This window comes from Thermobia domestica, chromosome 9 (genome assembly GCF_964235325.1).
Source record: "Thermobia domestica chromosome 9, izTheDome1.hap1.1, whole genome shotgun sequence".
NCBI classification, from domain to species: domain Eukaryota; kingdom Metazoa; phylum Arthropoda; class Insecta; order Zygentoma; family Lepismatidae; genus Thermobia; species Thermobia domestica.
The window spans coordinates 54,696,160-54,709,063 of record NC_137462.1 but is presented as its reverse complement, the minus strand read 5'-3'; the positions used below and the strand labels follow the sequence as shown (position 1 = coordinate 54,709,063).

The 12,904-nt window shown below is 36.5% G+C and overlaps 1 protein-coding gene across 11 annotated transcripts in view; it reads right to left on the bottom strand.

Annotated features, from left to right (window-relative positions):
- The window catches only part of LOC145694661 (uncharacterized), a 392,660-nt gene that overhangs the window by 333,686 nt on the left and 46,070 nt on the right, over positions 1 to 12,904 (bottom strand). For all 11 annotated transcript variants that reach the window (XR_014133035.1, XM_081771115.1, XM_081771120.1 and 8 more), the window contains one exon: positions 725 to 856. Coding sequence is in view for 10 of the 11 variants with exons in the window: in XM_081771115.1 (XP_081627241.1) it covers positions 725 to 856 (132 nt within the window). In the remaining variant the exon portion in view is untranslated. The remainder of the gene's footprint in view (positions 1 to 724; positions 857 to 12,904) is intronic.

Below are 12,904 nucleotides of genomic sequence, written 5' to 3'. Positions count from 1 at the left end.
TCTTAAGTTTAGTTAAGTTTAACTAACGAAATATTTTTGAATTTGTCTTTCCCATATCGTTTTATGATTTACGAATATATTAACCTAACGAGTTTATAGTGAATTACCTACAAGTATTCTGATTACCAAAGGATGACGTACTGCTCGTAGCATCTCTGATACGTTTCTATCCTAGCTTTAATATCTCTTTTGGCATACTATTATATAAGTTCCATTGCAGTTGTATGTAGGCTTGTAGATGTTAAAGAGTAATTGAATATTACGAATTAGTGTTTACGTCTCATGACTTGTGGAACTCAGAAAAAGAAATGTGCAAACTACATTTAAAATTATTGCAAATACTGAAGCTGCTGGGAACTTAAAATCTCTACTTTAGTGTAATGGAAATTTATCTTATGTCACTTTGAAATTTTCTTTTTCCTATTTTTTTATAAATATATTCAATCTCATCACAACGTAACTATTTCTATCGAGTTTCAATTTTGTAGCCTTTATTTTGGCCGAAGCAAAAAAAAAAAAAAAAAAAAAAAAAAACCTTGGTATATCTGGATTCAAAGTCGACTAAATGATCTGCGTTTGATTGCTCCTCCTACAAAATATATTACTCTCACTTGGTTGGATTAAAACTTCATTTATCATACCTTCAATGCAGTTTATACTCTATTTGCAAATAGTATGTTGCCTAAAGAAATTAAACTATAAAAGCATGCAAAAATAAATTTACCTGGGAACCTCTGGCGTCGTTGATTATTTTTCTCTGAGCAATCTGACATGTTTGTTGGAAAGTATCCACTTGATTTAATTGGTCCAAACATGACTTACATATATATTTCGACCACGGATCACTCTGATACACCTGCAACGAACAAGCCTAAGTTAAAACGCCAGTTAATTCAAACACATACAAATATACACAAAACCAGATAAAAATGCAGGAACTTCGAAAAAAAGGAAGTCGAATAGATGGCTATCTATAGGTACTTATGTGTAATATTAGCGACGATCTGAAATATAAACACGAGATGAAAGGATAGAATTTACACAAGAAATGCTCAACAACACGAAAGCGTACTTCTGTTGCTCGCTGAATAAAGTATTACAACGAATTCTTCATAAGGTTTCTACCCAGCGATGTATTATCCGAAGAAGAAGAAAATAATAATAATAATAATAATAATAATAATAATAATAATAATAATAATAATAATAATAATAATAATAATAATAATAATAATAATAATAATAATGGATATGAAAAAGCGGCTAGAAACTTTCGAAATTTAGGTACGTAAAATAATAAGGGAAACTAGATTGAACGGAAAATCGGTAGGGAAATATTACGAATAGCTACAGAAAAGAGAATAACATTATTTAAAAAGAAATATGTTTTCAGAAAAATGATGAGGTATGATGAAAAGAAAAAACAAGGGAAGACATTATTACTGGCAGAAGGTTTTAAAAACATAACTGCTACGTCAGATAAAGAGGATAGCTGCAGATTGTAGAAGACATTATATTTTGAGAGATGTGACGGAAGCTACGGTGAAAAGAAAAATGGGACAGAATTAATATTTATTACGTCAAGATAAAGAGACTGCATGAGGAATGTAGAAAAGATTGTAATTTAAGAAAAACGTGACAGAAGTTACGGTTTAAAAAAACAAGAGAAACGCTTATTACTGACGGTAGATAATTAAACCAGTAACACTTATGTCAAGACAAAGAGCTTACCTGAGAACTGTAGTGCATGGCAGAATCTGGAATAATTAAGCATATTTACTTTCCAAATAGTATGTCCCTTATAGTACAAAAATTAACAGTATATTCGAAAATTTGAGAATATTGTAAAGATTACTGTATGAAAGTAAATGCTGAAGATAGGAAAGTTATGATAACTGAGAAGAATTATGTACAACCAAGAAGTTGACGGATACAAGTAGAGCAAGTTAAGGGCACTATTATTATTAAAGATCTGAAAGTGAACATATTATAAGTACCAAAAATAGAAACGTCGAAAATATCTTAGAAGCTGGGAATTATATTTAAAGAGTTGAAAATTGAGGCAGAGAAAAGGTGTATCAAATGATTTGTGAGGTATATTGTAATATGTGGAAGAGAAATGTCGACATTACGTAAAACCACTAGGCACATTCGAAATGTGGTTATGGAGAAAATAAGAATTTACCTGAGTTTAAAGAAAAACCAGTATGTGAGTATTAGAAAAACAGAATAACTTTCTCTTTTTCTAAAAAAAAATAAATAAAAATATTGTAGTTTTGAAAAGAAAAACGATATAAGACATTTAAGCAGAAGCTGTCTTACCCGGTATGATTCCAAAGTTGAACCTTGAATCTGAAAACAAGGGTTTGTCGAGAAGGTTCTAAAGAACAGGTTTCAAGTCTTTGCCTGGAAATGATCTCACCCCTTCAGATGGAGAAATATATAGAGCAGCTGGAACTATATGTCCTATATATCAAAGTGCTCCGCATAATAGATTAAGAATATAATATGCACTACCCAATGATATCCTATATCAAGGTAATAAAATCAAAACTGATTATTTCACTATACATATAATACATTAGAGGACCTGTAAAGCTGTGAAAACCGTATCGATAATATCCAGTTAACAGTAAGTCATATGGTATCACAACTAATGTGACTCATTATTACGACTAGATGTGACACATTCGGTGTATTTCAATTTCTATATTTTCCTTGATTTCACCAATATACGTTGTCAGATCCGTACGTTCCTTATATATTCGTCAACTGCTCGTCTACAGGAGTTGTTTGATGGGTCTCACGGTACAAAAACGTTCATAGATTCTGAGTTACTAATTGGATGCAAACTAGTCGTGGTGGTAATTTAAGCTCATTTACTCCAACAGAAAAGCTCTTTCTTTGTATCTACATAGAGCCGATTGGTCGCCCTTCAGGGTTTAAGCCCTCTCGCCAAGACAAGATTTGGATAATTAGAGGGAAGAAGGCTCCGGCTGGATGTTGTTCTGGAAAGACAGTGCTCACAGGACTTGGCCTTTGGTTTTAAGGTGTGAGGGCCACGTAACTCACACTTTTTCGAAGTTACTGGAAGTTGGACATATTTGGATCTTCCATGCGCCTCATCCAGGAGTCGCTTGAACTCCTCACCTCGGGTATATTATTTTGGTTTTATTACCGTGATATAATTGGGTAGTGCATATTATATTCTTAATCTACTAGTTATGCGGAACACTTAAATATATAGAACATAGACTGTAGGTCCAACTATATATTTCTAGTATTCTATATATTTCCATCCCTGAAGGGGTGGGATCACTTCTGGTAGAGCAGCTCAAACCTCTTTCAGAACTTGCTCGACAAACTATTTCAGGAGATATAAAGGTTGTCCCCAGATTTATGGTTCAACTTTGGAATTATCCCGGGTTAGCGGTAAAAGCTTTGTTATCATGATAAGAGGGATTAAAGAGAGTAAATGAAATGAAAAAAACTCATGAGAGAAATATATTGACGTGCAATAAAAATGTCGAGTATCCTGTAAATGATGCTTACCTCCCTTTTCTTTATATATCGACATTTCTGAATGGTTCAAAAAGGAAACCTTAATGAAAAATATTTATTCAGTATTTGCTTTCACTATTTTCTAGATTTCATTGCACTAGTTGTAACAAGCGAAGCCATAGCAAGATGAAGTAGCTTGAATAGGTAACTGTCGAATGTAAGCACGCTAAATCACACAGAATGTTTGCAAACAGATAGAAACAGGTTCTTTTTATGGTTTTACTTTCTAATCTAACTTTCTACTTATATTTGCTTAATGAAGTTACATTTTTACTTTCGAGCGACTATAGGAGAGAAGAATGTATTGTGATAGCGAAAAAAATCGAACTCGAGATTCTAACTGATTTACGTTTCATGATCATTACAAACCGAAAAAGTAATTTATTGACGTCTGTCCATCTACTTGGCTGGCCGGCCGTTCGTCCCTATGTAAATGTGTTCATTTGCCTAGAGACTGTTGAACGTATCCACACCAAATTTTAATTTTAAGGTATTTAAAGGATTTTCGAGGTGTTTTCCAGATTCTTTTTCATACCCCTCAAATTAAGAGTAGCTTAATAAGAGGTGAAAAATGAGTTTTTTTTTCGACCAGGGTGGATTGATTTAAATCAGTCTGATTTAAATCACGATTTTAATCAAGATTTAAATCACTTGATTTTTTTAATAAAAATCGTTGATTTAAATCAAATTCCAAAATGAATTAATTTAAAGTGAAAGTAAATAAAATCCCGTTTCTCTTCTGTTATTTCGATTATGGAAGATAATAATCATAATATTTGGTCTAGGAATTAATTCGTGCGGGTGGACAAGAGATGGCGCAACGAACAGAGCGTCCCACAGTTCCGTGTATCCACACATGTGTTGCAAACCCCTGTCATCGCGTATCGTTCGTAGTATAGGGCAGTGGATTAAAGCGTCAACAACACCAGTTTGTAGTTAAGTGAACATGGCGCAATTTGTGCCTGATAAAGTGTTTTTGCGGGGTGTCCTGCTGCATTACTTTAACATGCAGAAAAGTGCGACTGAAAGTCATCGTATTTTGGTGGAAGTGTATGGTGACCATGCTCTAGCTGAGCGAACGTGTCAGAAGTGGTTTGCACGGTTTAGAAGTGGTGATTTCGGCTTGGCAGACCAAGAGCGAGCTGGACAGCCAAAAAAATTTCAAGACGAAGAATTGACAGCATTGCTCGAGCAGGATTCGTGTCAAACGCAGGAACAACTTGCAGCAGCATTAGGCGTTGATCAAACAACAGTCTCCAAACGCTTGAAAGCCATGGGAATGATTCAAAAGATGTCACATTGGGTTCCACATGAATTGAAAGACAGAGACGTTGAAAGACGAAAAACCATTTGCGAATTGCTGCTTCAACGACAGAGCAGAAAGGGGTTTCTGCATCGAATTATTACGGGTGATGAGAAGTGGATCCATTACGAGAACCCTAAACGAAAAAAGGCCTGGGTGAAACCAGGTGAACCAGGTCCATCACAACCAAAACGAGATATTCACTGTGCAAAGGTTATGCTGTGCATATGGTGGGATATGAAAGGTGTGGTGTACTATGAGCTGCTGCAACCGGGTGAAACTATGAATGGAGAACGTTATCGACGACAATTAATGCGTTTGAAGCAAGCTCTGGCCAGAACACGACTAGAATGGGAGAACAGACATGATAAACTTATTGTTCAACATGATAACGCTCGCCCACATGTCGCAAAACCGGTCAAAACCTATTTAGAAAATGTCGGATGGGAAGTTTTACCCCACCCGCCGTATTCACCAGACGTTGCTCCTTCGGACTACTACTTGTTCGATTGCATGAACAACGATTTGATTGGACAGCGGTTTACTTCTTCAGAAGATATCGAAACATGGGTCTCTGACTGGATCGCTTCCAAGGATGAGGACTTCTTTCGCCACGGAATCCGTACATTGCCTGACAGATGGGCGAAAGTGGTGGCTAGCGATGGACAATATTTTTCTTAAGGTATTTATGTATTTTGTGTTTGTACTACAGCTTCAATGTGTGCGTACCAACCGCACGAATTAATTCCTAGACCAAATACAATGAGACTCAAATGTATGTAAGCACAGTATGAAAACGAGTATCATGTAGGGAACGATCAGGGAAAATCCCGTTTGAACGGGTTACGGGTGAACCCTGCTTTCTTCTCTTTGTAACACAGGGTTTTAAAATATCTATTCCAACGGTGAAATCACATGGACATTTAAGATGAAAACTCTTTTGTGTCGACGTCTATTTGTTTGTTTCCAGATAATAGGGGCGTATTTAGAGGGGTCCGATCTCCTCTCCGAAACAAACAAACAAACAAAAAAATTAGATTTTAAAATTTTGGGCGAAATTTATGTACTAAATACATAGAAGTTCCTCGGGATCGTAATACGACAAATTTTGGATGCGTTAAAATATCGAATAATACTTTTGATAAAGTGGATACCGTACTTGATCCCATTGCAGAACATGCCGCGATCTGCGATGTGATCGCAGAAAATTTGCCGCGCCTGTGCAGGAAAAATTGTCAGAGGAAATAAAATAGCCAACAGAAAAGTATAAAAACGTGCCTGCTATGTAAAGATGTCTTAAATGCACGGACAACTCGCATTTGAACTGTTTTTCACGTCACATAAAGCATATTTTAAACAATCACAAGTGTTTCTTCTTCTGGGACTGATCATCTTGATTTTTTTATTTTGGAATTCCTGCAGGGAATTCGTGTTATTATTCAGTTCAAAATCTCTTATCGTCGCGAATTGTGTCGAGCAATTTGAAGCTTTAAAATATATAAAACGATAATTATGCCTGTTGTGCTGTATGGTTGTGAAAAATGGTCGCTTACGCTAAGGGAAGAACGCAGACTGAAACTAATTGAGAATAAAATCCTGAAACGAATATTCGGAACCAAAAGGAACGGAAATGAGGAATGGCGAAAACTTCATGATGAGGAACTGCATAATTTATACCATTCACCAAATATTGTTAGGGTCATTAAATCTTGGAGGCTCAGGTAGGCAGGACATGTAGCGAGAATGGAAGAAAGTAGGAACGCATTCAAAGTTTTAACTGGAAGTCCAATCGGAAAACGACCATTAGGAAGGCCTAGGCGCAGATGTGAGGACAATATTAAGTTGCATCTCGCAGAAATAGGAATACAAAGTAAAAACTGGATCCAGTTGACTAAGGACAGAAGTTAGTGGAGAGCTTTTGTGAACATGGCATTGAACCTCCGGGTTCCATAGGTCATAGAGTGAGTTAGTTAATTTTAAGCAAAATTTACGTACTTTATATGTATTTCCTGCCGCTAGCTAGTTCCAATTGTTTAAAAATATGCCCCTGCCAAATATCAGTAACTTTCGTGAAAAGAAAAGTGTCATGTTGATATATATTGTTGTACTTTTTCCTTAATGCTTAAGAAACATTGTTTGGGATTGAAATAGGTTAACGATTGGGAATTAATTCAAAATTAAAACCCAATACTTTCACTTAAATGACATAATTAACATTTAATACTAATTCTTAATGTTTTTTCTTCAGTTTGCGACTTGTATTATACGAAGAAAAAGATTTGATTTAAATAAAAAAAATCGATTTAAATTAAAAAAATCAACAAAAATGATTTTTTTGAAAAAAAAATCATGATTTTTTTCCACCCTAAAAATAACTCTAATGATTTAATTAATATTTCATATATCTATATTTCATTAGCAACCCTATATTGTGGTACACGTCATTTCTCTGAGAAAATATCTACGAGGGGATGAAACCTTAAATAGTTCTCTTTTGGCGTTCAGCAGACCTCCGAAACTATACGCGTAGCACCCTGGTTCCTCTTGAACCCTAGTTGTAGATAGGACGGGATTTTGAAAAAATACGTATTCTAAGGCACGAAGGGTTTAAATAGTTTGTGTGTGTGTGTGTGTGTGTGTGTGTGTTCACGAGATCTCCGAAAATACAAATCGTAGATTCTTGAAATTTTATACAGAAGCTTTTCTTGCACCCTAAGCTCCAGATAAGACGGGATTTTGCGAAACACGAATTCTACGGGGAATGTAGTGGACTTGGATGACTTTTTGCCCAGCACCAATCTCCGAAACCATTAGACATAGAACCTTACATTCTTGTATAAATATTCTCCTTTTGCCCTAGGCTGCAAATAAGACAGTTTGGGGAATTGTGTACCCTGATGGGGGAATGAGGCTTAAATGTTTTTTTTTTTCGTGTTCGCCAGATTTCTCATACTACTACAGCTAAAACCTTGAAGTTGTATACAAATGTACTACTTACACCCATTGCATACCATAGCAGGATGGAATCTTAAATACTTTTATTTAATTATTTATGTATTTATTTATTCTATTGATTATTATTATTATTATTATTATTATTATTATTATTATTATTATTATTATTATTATTACGAGAAATGATCAATTTCTAACCAGAATTTATTTTATCCTGGTGTTGCTGTGCGTAGCTTGGCGTCCATGTCCCATCCTGTGATAGGGTAGTCCTGACACTTTTCTGCGACAACGGGCACTTGAGGAGTGCCGAGTCTCAGGCAGTGCCGATGAATGATAGCAGCCAGCCTAGCAATGTGGAGCTGGCGGCCCCAGCGGAGCAGTGCTGTATCATCAAGTTCCTTCTCAAGGAAGGCGTGAAACATGCTGAAATCTTCAGAAGATTAAGTGCGCAATATGGCGAAGAAACTCTCAGTCGCAAGTGTAGAGTAATATTCAAAATTCAAGGCGGGAAGAGAATCCGTTCTACACGTGGCCCGTACTTTACGCTGAGCTACTGCAGTCAACGAAGTGAATATTCGTCGGGTAGAGCAGCTCATTCCGAGTAATTGACACATCCGTGTGAGATAGTTGAATGCGAAAACAAACATCAGAGTGGGAAGTGTGGAAACGATCATCCACAAATACCTGCACTTCCCGAAAATCACAACCAGATGGGTCCCAAAAATGCTCATCTGGTCTCAGCATATGCAGCGATTTCAGAAGCAGCGAAGGTGAGAGCTTTTCCCCCTGAAAGATAATCACCTATGATGCGAGACTGGTGCATCAATACACTCCGGAGTCAAAGCGCTCCAGCACTAAGTGGTCATCCAGACTCGCCGAAAAAAAAAATCAAGACACAAGCGTCCAATGGCAAAGTGATGCTGACGGTATTCTGGGACAAAGACAGGGTAATATACACGGATTTCCTGGAACGCGGGGTCACAGTCAATGCAACATACTACAGCAACATCCTCTGGACCAAAGTCAAAGAGGCTTTGAGAAAGAAACGGCCACAGACGGTGAAGAAGGCATGATCATCTTGCATGACAACGAATGTTCTCATACGATCCCGACAACGGTTACAGCTATCACCAAACTTAATCGGGAGATCCTATACCATCCCCCGTATAGCTCCGATTTGTCGCCTTGCGACTTCCATCTTTTTGATTCCCTAAAGGAACACATTTATATTTAAAATTTATGCAAGAAATAGAGTACCAAACGATCTAATCAAATTAAATTAGGAAGATGAAGCTCGGTATATAAACTACTCATTAAAAGTAGATATGTATTCCAACAGTTTAGAAAATTTCCGCTTAAAGGGACATTTCCGATATTTTTCCGCTATTCAAACGTTCTGTGCCGTTTGTGATCGCATCACGTAAAAGCGATTTAGAAGTTTAATATGAATTCTGGAACACAGTATATACCTCGAGCCAGGTTTTTGCTATGTTACTTTTATTTTTCCTGTATCTTCAGGAAATTAGGAATGGTTCACAATTTACGCAAAAAATAGAGTACATTACGAGTAAATCAAGTTACAAAAATAAAACAGCATATAAACTTTGAATTACAGATACGTTGTGACACAACGTTTACTAAACCTCTGGATTACGAGGGGGGGGGGGGTCCATATTTTTGGCCACAATGAAACTGACGTTGTCTATTTGATTTACAACTCGAGAAAACAGCTGAACCGTCTAAAATTACCTTTGGAACTTACTTAGTATCTATGTCAAGCTTGATTTCAACCACGCCACTTCGACTGAAGAGCGTGCCCTAATGGAGATAAGATAGGTATTTTTAAAATATATGTTAAAAAGTAGAGTATCTTACGGCTTTTTACCATTACACTTTCATTGAAATGCGTATCCTAAGGGACAAGAGAGTTCAAATACTTTCAATACAACAGTACTTTCCATGTGAAGGACAGGCATTTGTTAGCATATCATTAAAATTAAAAGGACGTTGTCTGCTATAATAGTAAAATGTGTAAACTAATTCAAGTAAAGTTTTGAACATACATAGTACCTGCCTTGGACTGCTTTTGTCATCTCAATTTATTAAAATATACGTCGCCTAAGAGTATTTCACAAGCTTCTCACACTAGCAAAGTGAAACTTTGTATATGACCTCCTTATTAAGAGCAAGTGAACACATGCCCCAACGTTTTTGCAAATTCCGTTTTTAAGGGCAAGTACACTTTTCATTTTGTTTTCAATATATATAAAGGATATCGAGGTTGTCTGTCTCATCATCAAAACGGACAACACCTTTCAAATGAATTTTTGAATATAGTTAGTATTTGGCTTGAGCCTGGCTTTTATCATGTTATTTTGTAGTAAAATGCGTATTCTAAAGAGGAGAGGGGCTTGAAAATTAATGCCAAAAATAGAAATGAAATGAAATCTTTCAGTTTAAAGTTCCACGATTATGTTCTTTAGAATAAAAGAGACGATGATTAAGACAAGTGAATGATGATGGACGAGTTGGTAGAATGAGAATGTCTTAGGAAACGAGACTACCCGAGAAAACAAAGGGACACAATGTTGTCCACCACAAACTTACTTGCCCGAGGATCGAGCCACGGACATCACGCGCCAGAGGTAAGCGCTCTACCACAGAGCCATCGTGCCCCTCTAATGCCAAAAATAAAATATCACAAGAGCTCCTCAAATCAGCGAAACTGAACTGGGTGTATAAGCTTATCATTAAAAATGAGTGAATGCTTACCCCTGCCTTTCTCCAAATTCTGAGTTTAACGACGAAAGGGTTTCTTCACATTCAAACTGACGATGTATCCAGTGATGCCCACCCCCCCTTATGTCTACGACGCACCCCCCCCCCCCAATTGTCTATCCGTAGGTGTTCTTCCATGAAAAAAAATCTTCTTTTCGATTAATTTTACCCCCCTCATCAAACATATTTATATAGATTTTAACTCCCCCAAAATATTTCAATGACGCAGTTTGCGTCATAGCCCCCCCTTGTGGGCACCCCTGATGTATCTATTATCGGCTGAACCACTTAAACCTAACTTTTGAACATAGTACTATTCTCGAATCGGCTATTTAACATTCACTTTTATTAGTGTTCTGAGATCAAGATGTACGCGAAAAATATGGTGTCTCACTAACCCCTTAAGTTTGACAGAGGAAACTCACTACATAAACTCGATAGTAAAAATAAGTTGACACATGTCCCAGTTTAAGATGTGTTGAGGATCTAGCCTTGGGTTCGACTCCCATTGGACCCGCACCGAAGGAAAACTTTATTTATATTTTTTTTATTGCATCAATGTAGTATCAAAGCTCTTCTGTAATCAGTGGCCAGGGCCGGCGCGAGGGGAGGTCGAGCCGTGCCACCGCCCAGGGCGGCACGTCTAGTGGGCGGCAAAATTTGAAAAAGAAAAGAATACTATTAAAATATAATGCTTCGTAATAGGCCCACATGGAAAAATAAAATTGTGTTCCCTGAGAATGTAATTAAAATTATTTCACTCACATTCAGGAAATTACTCACGAAATTCAGAGCATTACCCCTCATTTTCAATTATCAAACTACTAGCCACAGGTATCTCGTTCAAGATTTCCCTTGCAGCAGCGTAGATAAGATTTTCAGCTAGGGCGGATAAGATTGTCAAGTGTCTTTTATATTTTTTCTATTCAGCAATATTCTAACGCTCCACTCCAAATACGCAAAAGGTACACTCCCATTTGAGACAGGCCGTTCTAGCCTACAGTACCTAGAGACATTTAGGTTCTAGCAGGAAGTTTTTAACCAATTTACAAATTGTTCATTATCATGTCTTATCAACAATATATATATAAAATTGTTTTTATATTTAAGCAATACAAATCATGGCCGAACACATTAAAAGAACCATGGGAGGGCAAAATAAATACCACCATTACTAAGGAAAAGATGTCCAAAACTTTTTTATTCCTATTCTTAGTGAGTAAATTGAAAGCAAAATACTGTTTTTGTTGAGAGCTGCAACATATTATACTATAGTGCTAGACCGTACACCAGATATTTCTGGTACAGAGCAAAGGATCGTTCGTTTTGTACAAATTACATACAATAATGGAGAATGGCTTATAAAAATTTGCGAACACTTTCTTGGTTTCGTACCAGTAAAAGACATCACTGGTCTAGCTAGAACTGACAGAAGTAATAATTAAACAGCTAAAAGAAATGAACTTCTATCGAAGATATGAAGGGCCAAACATATGACAATAGTTCCAATATGAAAAGCAAAAATAAATTCCCAAGCCTTCTATGTTCCTTTACTAAAATTTGTCGTTAATGGTACAGCCACATCTCAGTCCACCGTTTTTTTTTCTTTGTTTTTTTTTTTTTCCATAGCTAAAAGAAAAGTTTATGACTTCTTTTCTGCGTCAGTTCAACGTTGGGCCATAGTAAAGGAACATATGTATTAACAGCCTCACTTTAAAACCATTCAGCACTACAAGTTGGGAGAGTCGAGTTGATGCTCTGACTCCACTTAGATATCAAATAGAGGTTTATGATACCATACTTCAAATAAGTAACGACATAGTAGATAGAATGATCGCCCATGATGCTCTGTGTATAGCAAACCAGCTGCGTGGCTTTACTTTCTTTACTCACTCGTTATGTGGTATGACTTTTCACTCCACATAAACATAGTAAACAAAAGTATCCAAAGCATTGATTCTCATGTGTTTGATCCAGTAGGGTTTCTTTAAAACAAATCTGAGAACTTTCAGAGGAGCAGAAATGATGCAAAGTTTCAATCTTACTTAGTTGATGAGATGGAGTTGTCATCAGCATTAGATATGGATGATCCATGGATAGGTAATACAGTGCAAGCTCGAAGTCGAAAGAAGAGACAGTTTCAATAGAAAGCAGAAGATGAAGCTATTGAAGATCCACAAACAAGATGCAAGATCGATTTTTATTGCAAACTTCTAGACATGATTGTGTTAGATTTAAGAGAAAGGTTTGGGCAACTTAAACATCACAGCGAGTATTTCGATTTTCTTTACGATATAAGTAATCTGA